This window comes from Notothenia rossii (assembly GCF_949606895.1).
Source record: "Notothenia rossii genome assembly, chromosome: 11".
NCBI lineage: Eukaryota > Metazoa > Chordata > Actinopteri > Perciformes > Nototheniidae > Notothenia > Notothenia rossii.
In genome coordinates, this window is record NC_136910.1 from 40469161 (window position 1) to 40492605 (window position 23445).

At 39.3% G+C, this 23445-nt stretch overlaps 1 protein-coding gene across 9 annotated transcripts in view; it reads left to right on the plus strand.

Annotated features, from left to right (window-relative positions):
* The window catches only part of camk2b2 (calcium/calmodulin-dependent protein kinase (CaM kinase) II beta 2), a 37845-nt gene extending 14690 nt beyond the window's left edge, over positions 1-23155 (plus strand). For 3 of the 9 annotated variants that reach the window (XM_079658922.1, XM_079658921.1, XM_079658928.1), the window contains 13 exons: positions 1928-2011; positions 2099-2193; positions 2284-2406; positions 3697-3780; positions 5042-5084; positions 7668-7739; positions 8830-8867; positions 17921-17986; positions 18760-18804; positions 19360-19408; positions 21606-21681; positions 22738-22832; positions 22919-23155. In XM_079658922.1, coding sequence (XP_079515048.1) covers positions 1928-2011; positions 2099-2193; positions 2284-2406; positions 3697-3780; positions 5042-5084; positions 7668-7739; positions 8830-8867; positions 17921-17986; positions 18760-18804; positions 19360-19408; positions 21606-21681; positions 22738-22832; positions 22919-23154 — 1106 coding nt within the window. In that variant the 3' untranslated portion in view covers position 23155. Of the gene's footprint in view, positions 1-1927; positions 2194-2283; positions 2407-3696; positions 3781-5041; positions 5085-7667; positions 7740-8829; positions 8868-17920; positions 17987-18759; positions 18805-19359; positions 19409-21605; positions 21682-22737; positions 22833-22918 lie in introns of all 9 variants that reach the window. The other 6 variants (XM_079658923.1, XM_079658920.1, XM_079658924.1 and 3 more) reach the window with 6 other exon arrangements.
* Positions 23156-23445: the final 290 nt, after the last annotated feature.

Consider the following 23445-nt stretch of genomic DNA (forward strand, 5'->3'; position numbering starts at 1 on the left):
CTTTCTTGATCTTCCTGCACTGTATCCATTGCTATATTTGTTATGTTTGTATTTCAAATGGTGCAAATAAACCTAAATTAAATAAACAGAAATAAATACAATAGTGAAATACCCCAAAAGTACTCTACTTGAGTAAATGTACTTGAGTTTCGTATCACCAAAACAAGAATCTTGACACAAGCTCTTTTTTCCTAAAGCTTGTTAACTAAAACATGATCATGAAAAGCATCTTGTGCGTCCTCCAACACTTTTCTAAAGACATTCTTGATAACATGAAATGAATCATAGATGAACAACCTGCTACCCACAGATGGTAGAATGGAGAATCACAGACAGTGCAGTATTTCTCTTAAAAGAAAATCTACAATAACATCTGCCGGTCTGTGTCCCTCCTCTTCCTCCTGTGATGAAGGTCTGTGTTGCTGACAGCTCTGATGTGTTGCAGCGCTGTCACTCTGAAGACAGCAAAGAAAAGTGTGGGCTTCCTCTGGAACATTCATCCATACCGTCTTCTGATCCTTTTTGTCAGCGTGGCCTCCGGTCTATAAACAAGAAGGGATTTCTGCCTCCTCTTCCTCTAATATTAGACGTATCCAGTCTGACTGACAGGACTCTTGTTTTCATCTTTCTGTGTAGTTTCTATACCTTTTTTCATTTGCATTGTGCTGATTTTCAGATTTAGAAAGCTAACAAGTATAAGAACACATGGATTTCAGCCAGATGTAATAAAGTGCATTAAGTGATTTTTGTACCTACTCGGAGACAGAGCCAATATGAGGATCAATTACTAATATGCTAGCCAAAAGCTCTGACTTTTCATTCAACTACATTTCATAATGTACTTAGTGCAGTGATTTTAAGACTGTGTGTAAATTATGCTGCCTCAAAAATCCTCAACATGGCACAAAAAAGGACCAGCTTTTAGTTATTATTCACTACATTATAAACACTCAAATGTAAAGTCTTTAGTGAGTAGTACATTGAGGTTATGGAGTTTGTACATTGAACATGATTCATCACCATGTTGCTCCATCACTGACAGGTATGGTGTCGCATCAGTTTACATATTTAGCAAGGCCCCTTTATGCTGTGTGAGAGTCCACACATGGCTTACTTAGAGCTTTGACAACTAGAACCTGCTTGCATTAAATTCTCCCAATGTCACTGCTGCTGCGACCTATATCTACATGTTACAGTTAACCAGGCGTTCAGCACACCATGTGACATCTAAACTGAAGTTCAGTTTGACACAGATTATCTGAACCCTTCATCAAAAAAGAAAAAAGAAACCAAACCTCAACACGGTCAGCCCTGAATAAGTATTGCTTGTACAGATTGTCATTTGCAACCAGTAAGCCACCAAAAAACAAATGTTTTCTCCTTTAAATACCATCAAACAGCTCCATAAAACCATCTCAGATACCAGAGGGCTACAGTGAAGGGCTGCTGGAGCCTCTATGATATCAAATCAAACAGGAAATGGTTAATTATTCAGTATTTATAATGTGTTGAATAACGATTGGTTGATGTTTTCAGCACCATGGACAGCTACATCAAGACTGTGCAGATAAACAAGTCCTCCAAACAACAACAACATAATGCTGTTGGTTTTTTATGTTTGTTTCGCAAGACAACATTTAATTGTCTGGGAATTCCGTTCATGACGTGACAGTTTAAGTTCGATTGAGGCACAAACATAACTTGGTTAAGTTTAGCTTAACTTGAAGGTTAAAATGACAACTCTGTTACAATAACAAACATATGGTTACGTTTGGGGACAATCGTGGTCATGTTTCTTTTTTTAAAACAAGAGGTTAAATGATGGTTTGAAACTGGAAACAAACAGACCCTGAGTTTTGGTTAACAGAAATCCAAGTAGAAATGTGTTGTAACTAAACCCTGATGTTTGTTTGTGTTTATTTTGCAGGTTTTGCAGGGACTCCCGGCTACTTGTCCCCAGAGGTGCTGAGGAAGGAGGCGTATGGTAAACCAGTAGACATCTGGGCATGTGGTGAGCTCTTTGTTTATGTGTTTCTAACCGCCGCCTCCTCGCTTTCCTTCTCGTCACTCAGACAAAGGTTTTGTTTTCGCTGTGTAGGTGTGATCCTCTACATCCTTTTGGTTGGATACCCTCCGTTCTGGGACGAGGACCAGCACAAACTCTACCAGCAGATCAAAGCCGGAGCGTACGATGTGAGCCTGCCTCTGTTTCTCTCACTGTAAATCCAACATTATGTGGCTCATATCTAATATATGTGGACATGCATTGGTGTGTGTGTTTAGTTTCCCTCCCCAGAGTGGGACACTGTGACTCCGGAGGCTAAAAATCTGATCAACCAGATGCTGACTATCAACCCAGCCAAGAGAATCACTGCCCAGGAGGCTCTGAAGCACCCATGGGTCTGCGTAAGTACATGTAGAGGAACACTTATAAAAAGAGAGAAAGATATCTCAAGCAGTTCAACAAGATAAAGAACATTTAAATTAAAACACGCTGATGCCTCTAACAAGCTCTTTTAGAGGTATTCTTTAAACTACATTGCTGAATGTTATCGCAATAGAAATATAAAATGAGCACTTTTTGAAATAGATCAGGTAATCAGCTCAACATTCAAAAGAGAAATCAAACAAAAATGATTGAGGGTCACTTTTGTTTTTGTAAAGCCTGGGAAACTGGCAGCTCCATGCTGCTTCTATTGGCTAGCACTGCAACACATTGTACATTATAGTCTAATGGGCGGGACATCTCTAAGCTGTTGATCAACCACAACAGAGCCATCCAGCTAACCAATCAGAGCAGACTGGGCTCTGGTTTCAGACAGAGAGTGAAAGAGGTGCTGCAGCACAGGCAGTATGAGACATGTCCCAGTAGGGGCACTAAACTCATATGAACCTGGAAATGAGCACGATATTGCCTCTTTGAAATGTAAACAATACATTCCGTGTCTGAATTGCACTGTTTCTATTTCTGTTACGTATTATTCAAGCAAAGAAGAAAAGTATACTACGCACTCTGTTACTGCAGACCAGAATCTTTCATTGCCGCCGTTTCACACTCACACGAATGTGTAATTTATAAATCCTCCAAAAGCAAGTTTATGAACATCCGTCCCAAGCTGCCAAATATCAGCACCATCTGTTTCAAAACATGCAATCTCTCATATTTGCAGATTCTGGGTCAGCTTATCTTGAAAGATGTTGTACCCAGGAGAGCAGAAAAGCAACCTATCCCAGGGATAAGCACTTCTGTTTGCTTTTCATCTTGAAAAGTATCAGGATCATCAGCTTTTGGAGACACCCGGGAGACTCTAATATGTGCAGTTAAAGTCTAGGAAGAGAAAATAAGAGTTTTACCAGACTTTTTCCATATTTATATAACAACCAGCTGTGTTTTTAAACGCTATGCAAGTGTCTCCACTCACCCGTGATCAATCCTACAACAGTCAACAATTTGAATGTATCTACAGTCTGTCTTCATGCCAAAGCCAGGTGTGTCTAAAGAGGCACCGCAGGCAGAGTTTGAAAATACCCCTACACGATTTTGCCAGAAAGTCTTCCCCTAAAGAGCTTCAGAACCAACAGATTTCAGGGAAGCGAGTGTCTCCGACAGCTCCTGCCCACATACACCTGTCACTGTCGGAGCTGCTCCTCTAATGTTTTATTTTCAGCATCTCTTCCTCTCTTGTGTCCTCACAGCAACGCTCCACAGTGGCCTCCATGATGCACAGACAGGAGACCGTCGAGTGCCTGAAGAAGTTTAACGCCAGGAGGAAACTCAAGGTGTGAACATGCTCTATGATGTCTTTCCCTTCTCTGCATCTTCCTCTGTTTACCAAATAACAACAAACAATCCTGAATCTATAGACCCTCCGAAAGATCTAACATTATATTATTATATCTACCTTAAGCCCCTTTCAGATATGCAACATACATCATTACTGGTTTATTCGGTCTGGTAAAGTGAAAGCTTCTTCTCATTCTGACTTTTACATTGATGTTTTATTCAGAGATCACATTTACAAAAATAAGTGCTCCTGCGATATTTGGCACCTCACGCGCTCAGAGATAGATCTTGTCATTCTGTGATCATCTATTTTGTTCTCGGGTGGAAAATGTAATTTCACCCTGGCAATAATGTAAGTTTAATTGGGTGAGGGAGAGAACAGAGATGAGATATACATGTTATGACAGTGAGGAAGAGTGAGGAAGAGTGTGTTTCCTGTCATCTGGCAGGCTTTTGAAACTTATTTTGATGCTTTAATAATCATTATCACGGGTGACGCATCCCCGAGACATTTGCACATCAGCTTCATAATTAAATGTTATTATAGAGGGAATGTAGCTTTCTTTCCTGCTGTCTTTTTAAAGCAATGAATGGCAGGAGGTTACATTTGTATTATTGTTTAATGCTTAATAGTTCAAATTGTGTGAAGCCTCCTGGAAATGTGTTCATTCATATTGTTTGAATAAAGGAAGATTGAAAACACTAGGAGTCACCAGGTGAAGATGGACAATAAGCTCCAGCAGATGTGGAGAGAAACGAGCCTCCATTGGAATTTTCTTTTTGCAGATGTTCAGAAAAGTTGGTTACAATTGCACTAAATGTTAGTTTTTGGCCGTATTGGTTGTACAAACGCTTTTCGTTTCCCCTGTTCCCACAGCGAGGGCATGAACTACTGTATTAGCTGATCTAATATGAAAGTAATCTCCCCATCAACAGCATACAATTGTCTCTTTCATAGTGTTTCATGGGTAATTCAATTGATTTCATGACATTTATGCATAACGAATTAAGAAAAGACAATGGCCATTTTTCTCTGTTTGCATATTTTACCCCAAGCTTCTGCAGCATTTCATTCAAAAGAGATTCAAAATGCTACAAGTCAGACCTGAGAGAGTGCTTTTGTCACTTGTAAAGTGACAAAAGGGTGCTTATTTATACACAACACTTAAAATTGACATATTATCATAAAGGAATTGCATGTCTGAAAGAGTTTCCCTCATTTTTATTTAACCCACGTCTCCTCCTCTTCCTCCGCAGGGGGCCATTTTGACCACCATGCTCGTCTCCAGGAATTTCTCTGGTGAGTGCAGCTCCCTGAGCAGGAGAGGGGGGGGGCAGGCTGACATGCCATCTGTCTTCTGTCATCTCTTCACACACACACACACACACACACACACACACACACACACACACACACACACACACACACACACACACACACACACACACACACACACACACACACACACACACACACACACACACACACACACACACACACACACACACACACACACACACACACGCACACACACACACACACACGCACACACACACACACACACACACACACACTTACAGCAGGTTGATGGGCGGCCGTGTTAGAGTAAGCAGGAAACTCAGCAGAGATGTTTGCTCGGTTTTAATGTCCGTAATCTCACACAGTATAACTTGTTTGTCTGATTCTTAAATGCAGTCTGAGTTTGATTCTGTTGAGCCTCTGTGTTCGGTGACATCCGATCGATCACGAAGTGCAGAAGTAATAACACATTTCTCTGTACACAACTTATCATATTCAATGTCACACGTAATGAGATCCCGCTTTATTGTGAGGGGACCCGTGTGGTGGGTTTATTGCCGCTGTAGAGGAATGAATCTTGCTGTAATTTTTCCACCAGCGCTAACCAGGCTTCCAAATGGTTTATTCACAATAAAAACACATTAATCTCCATAACCTACCATGTGTAATTACAGTGTGTGAAGTGCTCTCCTGGTATGTGATTAAATGACCTAGAATATGTTATTCATAGTAACTATATTGCTGCTTATACACAAGAAATATGAACATGTAATGGTCCGAATGTGATGGCTTGAAGAGCACATTAATAATCCCTAGATAATCACATATTTGATAGTTTATGTTTATTTTTTCAAGATACAAATACAAGCTAGTTCCCCACCAAGAACAATGCAAAGAGATGATATTCATCCTTAACCACAGGAATGTTTTTTGAACATAAAAACACATCATAACTCCTTTTTTTAATCAGATCCTTTAGATTTGTTCGTCAAATAATTTTTGAAAGATGTATATGTACTTTTACAGTTTAAATACTTTCTTGTTGACAAACTGTATATAAAAGAAATACAATCGGCACCATCTTTACCAATTTCAAAGTAATAAACACATTATTGCATCAATCATGTTAATTCAATACTATCATATATTTTATCCTGAAATTCTTTGTGTCCTTTTACTTTTTGCTACTTGATACACTTTGATGCTAACTACTTATAAAGCAGTACTTGTAAAATAGTATTTCTACATCTTTGTGTTACTTAAGTTAAAGTACCACTGTCTTTGTGGGGAAAGCTGTTTCTTCAACACATTTCTGTCACCTAAAAGCAAACCTAGCATACACTGCCATGTAAACATATTTGAAGAGCTTACAGCAGTTGCTGATATCAGCTGTTACACAGTAGACTATAGAAACAGTGAAGCCTGACCAGTGTATCTTTGAACCAATCACAATCAGAGGAGCCTTATAACAGGAATGACATAACACACACTCTAATACATCCATCTGTTTACTTTACCCCGTGGAAGTCTACTGTTGGAAGAATAAATCCACAATGGACAGATGGACTATTTTTATGTAAAGAATATCCATATTACGCAATGCACTATTCTTCAAAGAGGAATTTGATTAAATACATCTACTAACAAGTATTGTGTGTTTATCAAAGCCATTTACATCTTCTTAATCTGTGCCATAGAGCTCCATTGTTGTCCAAAGAACTATCAAAATACACCAATTAGCACCCCTGTTGCACTGGGTGACATGTTTGTTCATTACTGTGAACACAAACATTCAACTTAATCCCACACACACCACCCTGCTGCTCATCATTGTCCCCACAAATGTACTTTGTACTCCTGTTTGTTTGATAAAATGACAGGCGCCAGATCTTTAAGGAAACAACTGAGATTTCTTTTAAAACATGTTTTTAAAGATTTACATCTCCAATAAGAACAAATTATTCTTGCCATCTTTATTCTGAAAAGAAAAGCACTATCAAAGAATAGCTACTACATATTTTTACTTTTCTTGTTTATATAAATTGTATTTTGTCTTTTATCAGACATTTTACTTCTTATATATATTTATATATACATATATATGTGTGTATCTATTTTTTATTATATATTTATTTTATATTTACTTTGCACATCTTACTTTAACTTTTTATGTTTATATACATGTTTTTATTTTTGAATGTATCTTTTATTTTTATTTTATCATGTCTTTTATTGAAAATGTTACTTTGTGTGTTTACATAAATATATATATTTTTTTATTTAATCGTTTTTTGGACATTTAACTTTTATTTGTGTATATACATTATTTTATTTTATTTAGTCTTTTATTGGACATTTGACTTCTTATGATTATATTTCCTTCACATATCTTAATTGAACTTTTTATGTTTATATACAGTTTTTTATTTTTTATTGTATCTTTTATATTATTCTGAAAAGGAGCAAATGTCAAAAATGAAATGTCCTTGGAAAAAGAAAGCATTCTGGATCTCATTCTGATTCACTCCATTAACCAGTATATACTGCACTTCCTCCCCCTCTCCCTTCCTCTCTGTGGTCCAGTGGGTCGGCAGACTACAGCCCCCGCCTCCGTCAGCAATGTGCCCGGGACCACCTCTGGCATCGTGGAGCAAGGTACTGTAAACCCATATCAACTGTACCCTTACTCACTACTCTTTCTCTCCTCTCCTAAAACTTCCCATCCTTCCCTTTCCCTGAACTCGGACATGATTAAATGGAAATCCCCCCAGAGTCACAACATCCCACACTAACCCTCAGCTTGTTTTAATCTCTCCTCCTAAATCTTTTCTACTTCCTCTAATGCTTCTCCAACGTCTGCCAAGGTAAGCATCCACATCTCTTATCTGGAAGCAGAGAGTATTACTGTTCAGATATCTTTTGCAATACAGTCACATGTCCCAAGGGGAATTAGTAGACAAATGGCATGTGTGTGTGCGGTAGCTTGAATGTAGCTGTGTTTGCAGAAAGGGATGCATTTGTCTGAGGTGCAAAGGGAAAAGTGAAGGATATTTTTTTGTGTCTTAAATCATTCATAAACAGCATCAAAACACTTGACAGCTTCTGCATGTTTATTATTATCAAGTGTCATTTATAATTCCTGACCATAAATGACCTCTGCCATTATTCATACTAATCCAACGTACTCTTGAGATTAACAAACCCATTATCACATACCTGCATCTCCATCCCACTTCCCAGCATGCTTTCCTCCTAATCTCCCCCCTCTATCTGTAGCTGTGCGTGCGTGAGTGTATTTGGATTATATGGAGAATTAGTTTGACTTTTTTCCCCCGTCACGATGCCCTCTGCTTATCTAACGCGTTGGGCAATGGATCAGGGTTAGGAGGTGCCAGTTGGATGGTGGTTTTTTAAAGTGTGTGTTTATTCGTTGGGTTTTTAATGTCTTTTTACAGGACGGAGGGAGGGTTTTCTTTTTGTGTTTAGAGGGAGGGATACATTCTGTACAGTGTGGCTTTTTGTCTTTCCCTTAAGGGTGGAGAAGGGGAGGACATGTGGACAGACGAGCCTTGTCACTCTGTTTGTGGTCTGCATGTTCAGTTTTGAGTGGTTCACTTTAGCCAGTGCATGCATCAGCGTGCATCTGCAGCTGTGTGTGAGTGAGCAGATCCAGAGAGCTGTGTCATCTGAAGGTGTATGATGTGTACTCTCCCATCTGACGGTGTGTCCTTCTGCCTTTCTGCAGCAGCCAAGAGTCTCCTCAACAAGAAGACTGATGTCAAGGTAAGCTAGCTCCTCTCTTCTCTGACCTCACTGTCTCGTTTCCTCTGTACAATCCTTTTTCTGCCCGTTGTTCGGACGCCCTTCACGCTCAGAACTACTTTTATTATTCTATAAATATTTCGTCCAAAGGCAGATGCGTACGAGGTGATTTGACTTTGTCAAGTTCTGCAGCGTTCACTTTAATACTTTTTCAAGACAGTCTTTTCAGCCTTAAAGGCACAGGGTAAGCAGATTTTGTTTGTCATTTACTGCCCTACCTGTTCTGTCATTCTTTCATGTTACTCAGAGAGGCAGGCGTTTATTTACCTCATGACTTTCAGTACATATGACACAACTGAATATTTGATGGATCCCAGAAAGTGTAGCTTTTTAAAGCAATCCTGATACATAAATAAGTGATTAAACTTGCTGAAGAACCAAATTAGTATAGAGTATTATTTATGTAGTTTATCTACAATAGTTAACATCTTATACAATAGTTAACATATTTTATTTAAAATAGTCTATTACAAAACAATTAAGTGTTAGAATACATGTAGAATAATAGAAAATAAGAGCCAATGGCAATGTTTGGAATTTCAAAATGTACCTTTTCTTCTTAAAGATGAGTAATATTTCAAAAACAATATAATAAGAATAATTCTATTGAAAAACACCATAGAACAATATGTCAGTCACACAACACTCACGAAAACACAATTTAAGATACAACAATATCCAATTATTAGATATTGTAAAATGCTCTGAAATGGATGTCATTTATATCAAAGCATCCTGTTAACATTGTGTGTAGCAACACTCTTTGAAACATTATTTATTGCACTTAACTGTCATTCAAAAACATCACAAAAGTCACTTTGAGTGTAAAAATATGAAACTCAAACTTAAAGAAAAAAGGACACTTTCTGACGTAAAATCTCACTGTAGGAATATAAACATGACAAGGACTTTTATTTTGAAGGCTGTCTCCTCTCACTTCCGACGCTCACTTCTCTCACTGGTTTGATGGAGCTGCGTTTCCTCCTCTCCGCTCTCAGACATTTCAGTTTGGCACAGCTCGCTTTTTACATCACTCCACTGCAGACATTTTTAATCCAAAATAAAATCCCGGTGCCAAAACTAAGCTCATTAAAGTATTGGTCCCTGCTCCGTCTCATTTGAAGAGAGTACTCTGATTCTGCCTGACGTTATCGCTGCTCCTCTGTTAGCTCCTCTCTCTCCTCTCCAGTCCCACAAGTGTTTGTAATGTGTTGCACTCTGTAAGTGTCTGTGGTCAGTGTTTAATGCACTCTGTCGCAATGTCTCTCTCTGTGTGTGTGTGTGTGTGTGTGTGTGTGTGTGTGCGCGTGTGTGTGTGTGTGTGTGTGTGTGTGTGTGTGTGTGTGTGTGTGTGTGTGTGTGTGTGTGTGTGTGTGTGTGTGTGTGTGTGTGTGTGTGTGTGTGTGTGTGTGTGTGTGTGTGTGTGTGTGTGTGTGTGTGTGGTGTATCTGCTGTGTTGCTATGCATGTGTGCTTGCATGAGTCGGTGTGAAGCCTTTGTGTAAACTCTAAGTGAGCAGCTCAATGAAGGTGAGGTTTAGATTTGTCTCGGAGGAAGAAAGGTACATAGAGACCTTTTTATAGCACTCCACAAGCATGACATTTAGTTTTTATCTTCTCCACATGATAATAATCTTGAGCTATTTTTAGAAGCATAAAAAGGGTAAGGTAGCTGCCACAAACATGTCCATATGTTAAAATGAAGTGTTCCCACTAAATAATGTGTAAGATGTAGATCTTGTTCACAGAAGATTAAAATGTAATATGCACAAGATATCTATCTTGTTTACGCAAGATACTTTTTGTGTCCATAGGAAATGGATATTTTTAAAACAAGATAATTAATCATATGCAAAAGATATGGATCATGTTCATACAAGATTGCAGTGTTTCCCACAGGTCTGAAATATACTTTGGGGGGGGGGGGGGTTGCGTGGCGAGGTGACGTGCCTTTCTGACGTGCAACAATAATAACATTAACCTGTCGCTTGCTAGCAGACCCTTCACGCGATGGCAGAGCGAACAGGTACAGGCAGGGCCGGACCGAGACAATAAATCAGGCCGGAAGTTATACACCCAGCCGGACACTACCAGTTTTATTTTGTGCCATTTTGCTTGATTTATTTGTCAATATTTACAGTGTTGCTGCCCGTAGTGATAGCCCTATAGTTTAAATCAATACCCACAAATAAACATATGGACATGGGTTACTATTTAAAAAAAATGGTAAATGTATTTAGGAACCTATCAATGTGATTTTAAGTGGGGGTGGACCTCAAACCTCTAGGGGGGTCCGGGGGCATGCTCCCCCTGTAAGATTTATTTATTTATTTTGGAGTTAAATGCATCAATCTGGTGCACTTTGAGGGGGAAATAAAGAGACTATGGAAACAACTATATGAAACAGAACTGTATACATTTCAATAATCATAAAACCATGGCCATAACCAATAACATCCCATTTCCAATATGAAAAAACACTGAAACTTGTTTATTTATTCCTGAACCAGCCTCTTGTGTCTCCCACCTCTCCCTCCTCTCCTCCCTGCTCCTCTTTGAGGCAGCAGCAAAGACTAGTTTTAGCTCTCAACAAGTTTTGAGAGCTTATCTTACCTTTTTTCACCTAGTTAACATTTTTTTTTTTATTCATGCATATTTTACTAATCACTACCCCCTCAAATGGAAATATGTGTTTACATAAATGGTGACCAAACCGTTTGAGACCCACTGGGATAACTTAGATTAAGTTAACTATCTAAACACTCAGAGAGTCCTTTACCTCACCTGAGCTGAGGTTATTCCGAGCTTGAATGACACACAGAGACCAATCAAGGGCTTTGATTTATGATCTGTATGACAGTAGCCATGTCGGCAGACCACATCATGTAAACAGCCAGTCACCCTGTGTGAGGCAGGCCCACATTTGTGCAGTATTGCGTTCACAATACATTAAAAAAAAATCAATAAATCCTGGACCAGCACGCCACTTAACAGGCCAGGCCATCGGGAAACCCCCCAGTCCTCCTGATGGCCTGGGTACAGGAGGCGTAGAGCGAGGGACCATAGTCCACAAGTTAATCGATCACAGATGGCGTCGTGGTCGCGGACGGATTAAAAAAAAAGATTTAAAAAATAAATTGGTCACGAAATATACTTGGGCGGCCGTTAATATACCTGGGCGGCCCGCCCAAGTAAAGTCTATGTCTGGGAAACCCTGGATTGTATTCTACGTCCATAAGATATGGATTTATCTTAACAAGTTTTAATTTATACGTAAAAGGTAGACCTAACTCGCTCAAGATATGAATTTGTTGACGCAATAGGATATTTTATGTGTAGTAAATATCGATAATTTTTAACAAGATAATAACCTTATTAACATAATGATGGATCTTGCTCTCTAGAAAGATTATTTGGAACATGCATTTTCAAATATGTATTTTGGTCATGCAGGATAATGTTAAGTGTCCTGATTACTTGTGTGCCCAACATATGGATCCATTTGGCTCAAGATAATGATTTACAGTTCATAACATACTGTGTTTTATCTAGGACTTTGGGATCACTATACCTTTCTGTAGAAAATGTTTGAATCATCCGACGGTTTCCTCTCATCTTCCTCCTCATCTTCCTCCTCATCTTCCTCCTCTCGCTCAGTCTCTCCTGACCTGTTTCTTTATGACACGCAGTCTTTCATTAACCTGGGCCTATTTTCCCCTCTTTCAGCCTCTCCTCTTCGCCTGACACCCACCCCCCCTCCCCTCTCTCTCCTCGGGTGGCCTGATGCTAATCTCAGATTATTTCCCACCAGATGATTAATCTATCATTACATAATCACAGCTTCTCCTTTGCTGCACCCTGACGTCACACCAATGCACACAACCCTGGGGCTATTTCAGTATTCCTGCATTAGCACGGGCACCCGCTCCCCTTTCTCTCTCCTTTCTCTCTCTATTTCTCTCTCGTTTCTCTCTCTATTTCTCTCTCCTTTCTCTCTCCTTTCTCTCTCTATTTCTCTCTCCTTTCTCTCTCTATTTCTCTTCTCACTTTCCAGCCATTTCCTGGGAATATGCTCTTTTCTTCTCTATAACCAGTTTCAATAGTTTAGGGCAATGGAAGAACAGTAAAATCATGTATCAATGAGGTTGATATGCTTTTTTGTAAAGTCTTCTATTTAACTTCCAACCCAGTTTAGCTTAGTTCCAAGCTGACTTCACGCCACCTTTGTCCTGTAACTCCCCAGTGGTAACAACTGCTGGGAACACAGGCAAAGGACCTTTAAAGGGCAATTCAGGTAGAAAAAAACAGTCTTTACTTAACATAGGCAACCAAAACAATGATGACAGAATCAGAAAAAACAGGAAAACTATAAATATCGGCTTGAATGTTAGACACAAAGGTACTGAAAAAGACAAGAAAACACTGAATTAGAACAAAAACAGAACCTAAGGAGCAAACCTCACTGTGTGGTGGTGTGCTAATCTGAGTTTCCCAGTTTGCCTTTTCCAATCCATTTATACTGAGTGTCCCATGGAGCCATGTGCTTCTTTTTGCTCTGATAACAGAAGTGATGACACACTACTCATCAGATTACCTTTCAATTTGGATAAAGCCTAATGTTTTTGGCGAGCCATTGACATTTCCAATACTATTATTAGGCCATAAGTGTGCTCATGAAACAGATTTAGAAAGTCCTAATCTCACAGAAACTTAGTCTGAATGCAGAAAATCCTGTTGAGTTGTTCTTAAGTTATGATAGAAACATAGATCAATTACATTTAGCTCCATTGCTGCTCCAATTCAATATTTTCAAATGAACAAAATGTCCAATGTGAAAGGTGTTGCTGATAGACATGAATCAACAGAGAATTGCTTTTGTAACTTTCCAACATTTAGAAGCTACAAAAGATACAAAATATTTAAATGACAATTTACCAATTATTCTGCTGCCCCCAATTAACGCTGATTTAATGACATGCATCACTATCTGACAAAGATGTACATTTCACATGAAATCATCACAAATGTGTTCAACACACATTGTTGTGAGCGAGAGAACAATACCTCAGTATATACATCTAAAATTATGTTTAGTTGAATCCCAGTGTGACTCCCAAACAATGGCAGACTCAGAGCTGTGCTTCTCATATAAAGGGTGTAATTAATGTGCAAGCTGAGCAGCAAACCACTTGCCTCTGTTTCCTGCTCAATTAAACACCATTACTCAGTCTCACAGCACACGCTCACTTCAAAAGGCTGAACATGTCTTTTGTGTTCTTGTAAGTAGGAATATAAATCACCTCCCCCCTCCAAAAACCAACTCTCATGTGAGATAAATCTCGTGCAGTGCATTGACATGTTTCTGTTTCTTAGTTTTGCTCCTTACAATGCACTTTTTCGGGGGATCTTTCAGCCTGAGTGCCTGAAAACAGTTCTGTCCACGTCCTGCTCCTCCTCCAGTGTGTTTGATCAGGTCCATCCTTCTCTATTACAGACTGTGTTCAACAAAATATATGATTCACTGTTCTCTTTGTTCTCCTTCTCCCTTTTTATTGTTTACAAAGGAAGAATGCCTCAAATTCATAACAGCTAAACTATTGTCAGCATGCTAATATGCTCACAATGACAATGTTAACATGCTCAAATAGGAACGAGGCTAGTGTCAATGTCATTTGTTTTGGAGGTATTTGATGATGAATCAAAGTATTGGCCACATTCAAACTTTGAGTGGACGTAAAAGTCACACAAGTTATTACAAATCACCCTGAGGAGAACCAGATATCATGGCAATTCATCAAAAAGAGACATTTCTCTCCAAACCAAAATATCTCAACCTGTTCACGGAGTCACGAAATATGGACACCACAGAAAAAGGCTGCAGAGATGATGGATTTGAAATGGGACTTTCCGGCTGGATGCTCGTTTATCCCTCTGGATTGCTGGCAGGATAAACATCACAGCAAATCTACCTTCAATGGGGAAATCCAATGCTGGAAAATAAACATGCTGATTTTCGCCCTTTGATTTTCAATGACACTAATAGGCAACCTTTATGCTCGAGTTAATGCCACATCTGGGGTCACTTCAGGGCTACACACACTGTCACACACTTCCTGTTTGACTCTGGAATATTTCTTCATTTGTTTCCCATTAGAGTTGTGGTGAGAGATTAATACAGATGGGTGGTTAGCCCACTGCAGGGCCTTTTTTTGGTACACTGTTTCTATAAATTCAGATGTATCTGTTTTGTATCATTAAGACACATACAGGACTGTCTCAGAAAATTAGAATATTGTGATAAAGTTCTTTATTTTCTGTAATGCAATTAAAAAAACAAAAATATCATACATTCTGGATTCATTACAAATCAACTGAAATATTGCAAGCCTTTTATTATTTTAATATTGCTGATTATGGCATACAGCTTAAGAAAACTCAAATATCCTATCTCTAAATATTAGAATATCATGAAAAAGTATACTAGTAGGGTGTTCAACGAATCACTTGAATCGTCTAATTAACTCGAAACACCTGCAAGGGTTTCCTGAGCCTTGAAAAACACTCAGCTTGGTTCAGTAAACTAAATCACAAGTATGGGGAAGACTGCTGATCTGACTGCTGTCCAGAGGACCGTCATTGACACCCTCCATCAGGAGGGTAAGACACAAAAAGAAATTTCTCAAAGAGCAAGCTGTTCACAGAGTGCAGTTTCAAAGCACATCCACAAAAAGTCTGTTGGAAGGGGGAAATGTGGCAGGAAACGCTGCACAACCAAGAGAGATGACCGCAGCCTTAACAGCATTGTGAAGAAGAGTCGCTTCCAGAATTTGGGGGAGCTTCAAAGACAGTGGACTGAAGCTGGAGTCCAGGTATCAAAAGTCACTGTTCACAGACGTGTCCGGGAAATGGGCTACAATAGCCGTATTCCCATGGTCAAGCCACTTCTGAACTCAAGACAACGGAAGAGGCGTCTGACTTGGGCTAAGGAAAAGAAGCACTGGACAGTTGCACAGTGGTCCAAATTCCTCTTTTCAGACGAAAGCAAGTTTTGTATTTCATTTGGAAGTCAAGGCGCCAGAGTCTGGAGAAAGGCTGGAGAGGAGCAAAATCCAAGTTGCTTGAAATCCAGTGTGAAGTTCCCACAGTCAGCGATGGTTTGGGGAGCCATGTCAGCTGCTGGTGTTGGTCCACTGTGTTTCATCAAGCCCAGAGTAAATGCAGCTGTGTACCAAGAGATTTTAGAGCACTACATGCTTCCGTCTGCTGAAAAGCTCTATGGAGATGAGGAATTCATTTTCCAGCATGATCTGGCACCTGCCCACAGTGCCAAAACCACCAGTAACTGGTGTACTGACCATGGCATTACTGTCCTCGATTGGCCTGCAAATTCCCCTGACCTGAACCCCATAGAGAATATGTGGGGTATTGTGAAGAAGACGCTGAAAGACACCAGACCCAACAATGCTAATGAGCTAAAGGCCGCTATTGAAGCATCCTGGGCATCCATAACACCTCAGCAATGCCACAGGCTGATTGCCTCCATGCCACGCCGCATTGATGCAGTAATCCGTGCAAAAGGATTCCCAACCAAGTACTGAGTGCATTAATGGACATTTTCAAATGTTTGATTGTGTTTTGCTGTTATAAATCTTTTTTTTTTACTTGGTCTGAGGAACTATTCTAATTTTTTGAGATAGGATTTTTGAGTTTTCTTAAGCTGTATGCCATAATCAGCAATATTAAAATAATAAAAGGCTTGCAATATTTCAGTTGATTTGTAATGAATCCAGAATGTATGACATTTTTGTTTTTTTAATTGCATTACAGAAAATAAAGAACTTTATCACAATATTCTAATTTTCTGAGACAGTCCTGTATGTGTGGATTACTGTAATATTGGACCCTTCTTCTAACTTATTCTAAGACCTGCATTTAAAGAGGAAGCAGGGTAAATAGTCACACTAGTGTTGAAAGCAAGTATGGAGTCACTTAAAAAGTGTTTTTCTATCATTGTGAGGTGTCAGTTTGATAACCCTAGTGACCCTTTGTCTCCCAGAAATCAAATTAAAATACTCAAAAACACGAACAGGTGGTATCATGGGAAATCTACATATTCACGAGTGGTCTTACATCCCTCTTAAGCCATTTCTCTCTCTTACCCTTTTCCATCTTCTGTCTATAATGAACAGAATTTAGTTTCTGACAATTTTCTTCCTATTCAGTCGAACACTCTCCAATTACAGGCAGCCCTGCCGAAGAATATAATGAGCAGAAAAATACAGACTTAATTGGTTTAAAGCATGAAGTCGCCGCGTCGTGCCTGAATACAGTATGTGTGTTTGTGCCTGCTGTCAGAGGAGCTGTTGGTTATGTGCGTCCTTATAAAACAAGGTGTCTGTATATTTAGCATGCTGGTGGCTGTTTATGGTGTCTTATGTGAATGGCCTGTTTCATAAGTGCTGTGTGTCTTTGTATGCAGTTGTATGTGTGTCACTCGGGAGAGATACATTAAGAGACTCTAATGTAAGAGCCCATGCAGTTCGACAAAATGGACGTGTATGTCTGACAGATGTTGCAGAGGTGCACAGCTGTCATTGGTTTTTATTCACCATCTGCTAAACAGCATACCGAGCAGGAGAGGCCAATGAGAACGTAAAAGACCAAGGCTGGAGTATCAAAGCTCTGACTGAGATTGATTTCAATCTTACTGCAGGGACAAAAGACATGATGAATTGTAGAAAACCTTTTTATCTAATGAATTCTGTAGTGAAAAATGTGAGGAAACCTTTTTTGATCTACAGCGCGTCATGCTTTCTGTCTGATTGCTGTCTGGAAGTTGAGTGCTCTCCGTTCTTTTCTATTCTTGACTCTGGAGCACTCTTCTGATCCTATCTGTGATTTTTTTGCGTGGTGTTACACTGTTTTACAAAGTAACCACCCACTTTACAAGCGGCAGATGGCACCTCTCATCATTGTTGCTGAGCACTAATGTAGCACTTTGTGTTCCCTGCACAGCCGCAGACAAACAGCACGAGAAACAGCACAGTCACCAGTCCCAAAGGCCACGTCACCGCTGCACTGGTACGCAGCTCTGTGTCCGTCTGTCTGTCCGACCTTTACACTTTTAAAATGGAGAGTGTGTCGGAGTGTGTATGAAAGAACGTGAGGGGGAGAGAGGCGTGATTTATTGCTACGACTTCATTTATTAATTCAAGGCTTGCAGCTTTTTGAGGAATTTGTTGAGAAATTGGGAAATGCACTTCTTCCCCTTCTTGCCAGGAGTCCAATGAAAATACTCTAATGTGTTTACGAGTGGGAGTCAGCGCCATGAGACTGTTAGCCAGTGGTTAAATGTAACTTAAGGATAAGGTTTTTTTTATTTACTTGAATATTCCCCTTTTATGCAACTTTATATTTTAGCCTCACTACATCTCAGAGGGAAATACTGTATGTTGAATTGACTACATTTGTCTGACAGCGTTATGAAGGCTACTTACTGTATCAGTGTTGCAAACAGCACTTGTTTTATTAAGTAAATTGACTTATCGATAGAAAGAAATATGTTTTGCTTGTTTTATATTCTTAATGATCCCATTTGTAATTCAAAGTGTGTGAGTGTGTGTGAGAGAGAATGATATCTAGCATTAGCACAGATCATTAGCATAGATGGTTAAATCTAGGAACTCTTACAACCATCCTCCATCATTAACCCTTTCAAATCTTCCCATGTATTGCTCACATCTGACTCTCTATTAATATTCCTCTTATGTCTCAAACTCTCATTTTGTCCCCATGAAACTTCCCCTCTCTATTGCCTCTTTCCCATGTTCTCGTTTCTCTCCATTCTTCTCCAGGAGCCTCAGACTACTGTTATCTATAATCCAATAGATGGGAACAAGGTACATCTTCCCTCACTCCATCTCTTTATTTCCTGTCCTCTTTTCATTTCTCATCCTCGTCTTCACTCCGTTTCTCTATCTGTGTGGGGATAAAGCTGTACGTAGATGAAGCTGGTTTTGTGTATTTTGGCGTAATATATTTATCTGTGTGTTTCTTTATGCATGAGAGAGATGGAGAGAGTGTGAGAGGCTGGAGCTGTGGTTCCGGTGAGGTGGTTGTGTTACACTGCCCCTCTGTGTTCAGATTAATGGAGCTTGGTGGTTCCCGCTGCTGGCTGAGGAATCCATGTCTGTTAACAGATTAGCCCCCCCCTTCACCCAGCTGTGGAGAGTGTGTGTCACGGTGGCTAAACGTCATGTGCTTTACAGTTGTGTGTGTTCGTCAGCAGTGTGCTACTGAGTCACACGTACAGCTGTATCTGTTGCTGTATTTTTGGCCAAACGGTGTGTTAAAGTTGAGTCACCAGAAATGGTGTGAGTGAGTGTGTCTCTGCGAGTGTGTGTATGCTTTTAATGTGATTTTGCAATTAATATGTTTGTCTGTGCACTTTGCAGGGATCCTCTGACAGCAGCAGCACCACTGTTGAGGATGAGGATGTGAAAGGTGAGCTTATTTCAAAGCATTGGTTACTTTGCTTCAGATTATTTTCTATTTTTAATGGTCTCCCTAAAAAATCTTTAATGACATTGCAAACCTTTCAGAATACTGCGGCCAGGATTTCAAAAAAGAGGTCACATTTCCCCTGTGCTGTGCATCACTGCACTATTTACAGGTGTCTTTCAGAATTGATTTTAAAGTGCTTTTAAAGATTTACAAAGCTATACATAACATTGCCCTTCCATACATCAGTGACTGCCTTTCATTTTACAAACATTCAAGGACACTCAGATCCTCCAATGCATTTATTTTAGAAGAACAGAAAGTATTTTACAAGAAATCTGGGGAGGTTGCTTTCTGTTTTTAGGACCCCAAACCGTGGACCAGCCTCCCCTTGGATCTTATCAAACTCCATTTGAATTGTTTTAAGTCAATTAAAGACCTATCTTTTTAATTTGGTCATTTTAGTTGGATGACTGTTCATGTTTTATCGTTCCACGGTTCTGTCAAATAACTATTTTTGTTTGATTATAACTTGTTTTTAATTATGTTCCTCACTCTTTATTCTGTATCTTGTCTTACTCTGCAAAGCACTTTGGGCTGCATCTTGCATGAAAGGTGCTATATCAATACAGTTGTATTATTATTATTATTATTATTATTATTATTATTATTAATTGAACTCCACTTTTACCTGCTGCAACATTAAAGTTATCACATAGGTAATCACTTTTGTTCTTGTACTTAATCCCAATCATTTCGTCCACTGTGGTAATGCTACTTCTACCTACATTAATATTCCATAAATGATGCCTTTAGAGAGTGTAAATGTACATTTCACATCAGTTTATTATTAACTTAAGACACTCATCTCTGCCATGTGTGTCTTTAAATAACCATTGCTGTAATGTCTTTTGAATGAATAAATCTCACTTTGATTTGCAAATATGGACAGGAATCTTTGTTAACACCTAAAGGAAACACGATTCAAAACTGTTCATGATCACCTGCTGCACCTTCTTGCAAGTTAAAAGGAGTGAGCCCTTAATAATGGAATCAAACACTCAATTAGTAACCATGAGAGGTCATTAAGCATACAGCCACAACTGTGTCTTTAATAGTTGTATTCTATCTCCATAATAAGGTGTAATCTTTTACAAAGACAGTACATCCAAACCTTAAGCCTTGAAAGCCCTCCAGATTGAACCTTTGACCCTTTGGTGGGTGTAATCATGTGAAGGCACAAACCTTTCCAAAATATAACTCAAAACCTTGACGAATAAAACACTAAATGATCTGTGCACTAATAGAGGTAGGCAAGTAAATATTGTGTTTGGGTGACAATTAACCGTCACTTCAAATATTACATTTATACTGTGATGTTGCTACTTTTACAGAGCCTTTTGTGTTCCATTGAACTCAACTTTACTAGAATGAAGTGGAACATTTATAAGAAAACACTTTGATATATTCTGAAATCACAGTGGTAAATGTAGAAGAAAAATCTCACAAATTAATGACTTTAAATACAAAGAAAATAGAAGGTTTTTTGGGGAATATTACACACTTAACCCGGCTCACTATTTTTTAATATATTTTTCCTAATGGGGTCTTTTGTAGAGGCTCAAGATGAAATAAAGAACTCCAAACAGACAGAGAGATTGAGGTACTGAGTGAGGGGAGGGAGAGAGGGAGAGAGGGAGAGAGAGGGAGAGAGAGGGAGTAAATCAGAGCGAGCTAAGCCTCCTCTCTGTGGTGGAAGTAAATGAGGGGAGAAGCAGGACACAGTAAATCTCATCTAAAGCGCTGGGACAAGAATAGCGTGATGAGCTCAAGTAACTTCACATGCGAACAAGAGATGTGATGGGAGATGGATGGAGGTAGAGAGCGGCACAGCATCTACACCGGGCAGGAAGTGACTTTTTAGCATTTCTAATAAAAGGTGGATATGTAGGCGAGGATCATGGAGAGGGAACTACTTTCTGCATGGAAGAAGTTTTGATATGTGCTGTAGCATGGTGGAGTTTTCACTGAGGACTGATAAGACTCACAATGAATAACGTGGTATTAGGTGAGTTCATCCTCAGTGCGGTCGTTAATGTTTGTGAATGAGTTGCCTAATGAGCTGAGTTAAGTGCACTGTGGCTTTATCATCTGATTGAATTGTCGTGTGAAATAAAATCACTTTGTTTCTTCTCTGCAGTTCGCAAACAGGAGATCATAAAGATCACAGAGCAGCTCATTGAAGCCGTGAACAATGGAGACTTTGAGGCGTATGCGTGAGTCCACATCTAACTCTTTCTGGTTTCTCCACAGCTTGTAGGAAAAGTTTGTTTTCATACTGTAAAAATAAAGTGGTCAGCCACAGAGAGCCATTAATCTGATTGACACACAAAGGTGGTCTGTCTTTGCACTAACAGATACAAGAGCAATTACAGTCATTGTTGTACCCTTTCACGCCCTCTTTTTGTCTGCCTACCACACACTTAGGAATAATGCTTAAGCAGATTGAGTGGGAGGTGGGGGGGGGGGAGGGTCTGCAGTGATAGGAGACCTTTTAGACCAGGAGAAGACAATAGATGTTCAATCATGCATTATGAAAGTAAAATATTCATGATGTGATAATACTTAGTACGCTCTGAGACATGTAAGTTGTGTTATTTACTAAATCAAGATGACAGCATCCTTAAACAAAACGACAAGATAACAAGTAAAATATAAAGATACTATAGCTACTTGATTATTTGATATTAAGTCACATTTTTGATTTACTTATTACTTTGTTACTAAAATGTGAATTGCTAGTAAAAACATGCACTTTAACTACTAAGTAAAAATGACAATACAGTGAGTAAATAGTAAGGAGATTGTTGGTCAAAAGTCATCCAAATAATTACATATTTTGATTTAAATGATTATTTCCTAATGCATTTATTTGACAGTTATTCCAAATTTAAAGCTAACAAATCAAAATCATGATGAAAACTTTTTAGGGACAAAATGTAAAGTGTTTAACATTAAGAGTTAAGAGATACTAAGTAAAAAGAATAAAAGTTAAGCTTTTATAATTTCATGTCTGACTTTCCATTAGTTTCTTCTCCCATCACAATACCGCAAAATGGTACTATGATGTCATCAAAATGGTGAAAATAACATTTCCTTCCTGTTCTGCTATTATATAATTGTGTACAATAATTGCTAAAATAATAGTTTGCATTATTATTGTTCACTAACCAGGAGTTGTACCAGCATAAGCATCATTCACAAGCATAATTGATGATTGATGATGACATTTAAAGGAGATTTTCTGGCCTTATCCGGCATGTTTTTTACAGGAAGATCTGCGACCCCGGTCTGACCTCATTCGAGCCGGAGGGGCTGGGTAATCTGGTAGAGGGGATGGACTTCCATAGATTTTACTTTGACAATCGTAAGACTACTAATTAAAATGATTCCATCCATTAGAGTTGTTGGTTAATTCAAATGTTCTAACATTTCATCCGTCTCTCCCATCAGTCCTCTCCAAAAACAGCAAACCCATCCACACCACCATCCTCAACCCTCACGTGCACATGATTGGGGATGAGGCCGCTTGCATCGCCTACATCCGCCTGACCCAGTTTGTGGACGTGCAGGGACATCCCCGCTCCAGCCAATCAGAAGAGACCAGAGTATGGCACCGCAGGGAGAGCCGGTGGCAGAATGTCCACTTCCACTGCTCAGGAGCCCCCGCTGCCCCGCTGCAGGGATGAGGTGCACAGTCCAAATCAAAAAACACCCCTAAAACTTACTGATGTGCATGTTTCTTCCTTTCTTTGTTTATTTGTATAAATGGCATGTTGTGTTTCAATGGAGGTCATGTGCTGTGTTGACTATTTCTTGGCAGGGTGCATTGGATTTCTGGCTTTTATATACATTAGTAAAGATGGAAAATACTTAGTTGACAAAAACAAAAAAAAGAAACGGAAGGGAAGAAAGGCCGGGGGGGTATGCAACTAGGGGCTCTTCCCTATTTATTTTTGATAAACCTATAATAGACTTCT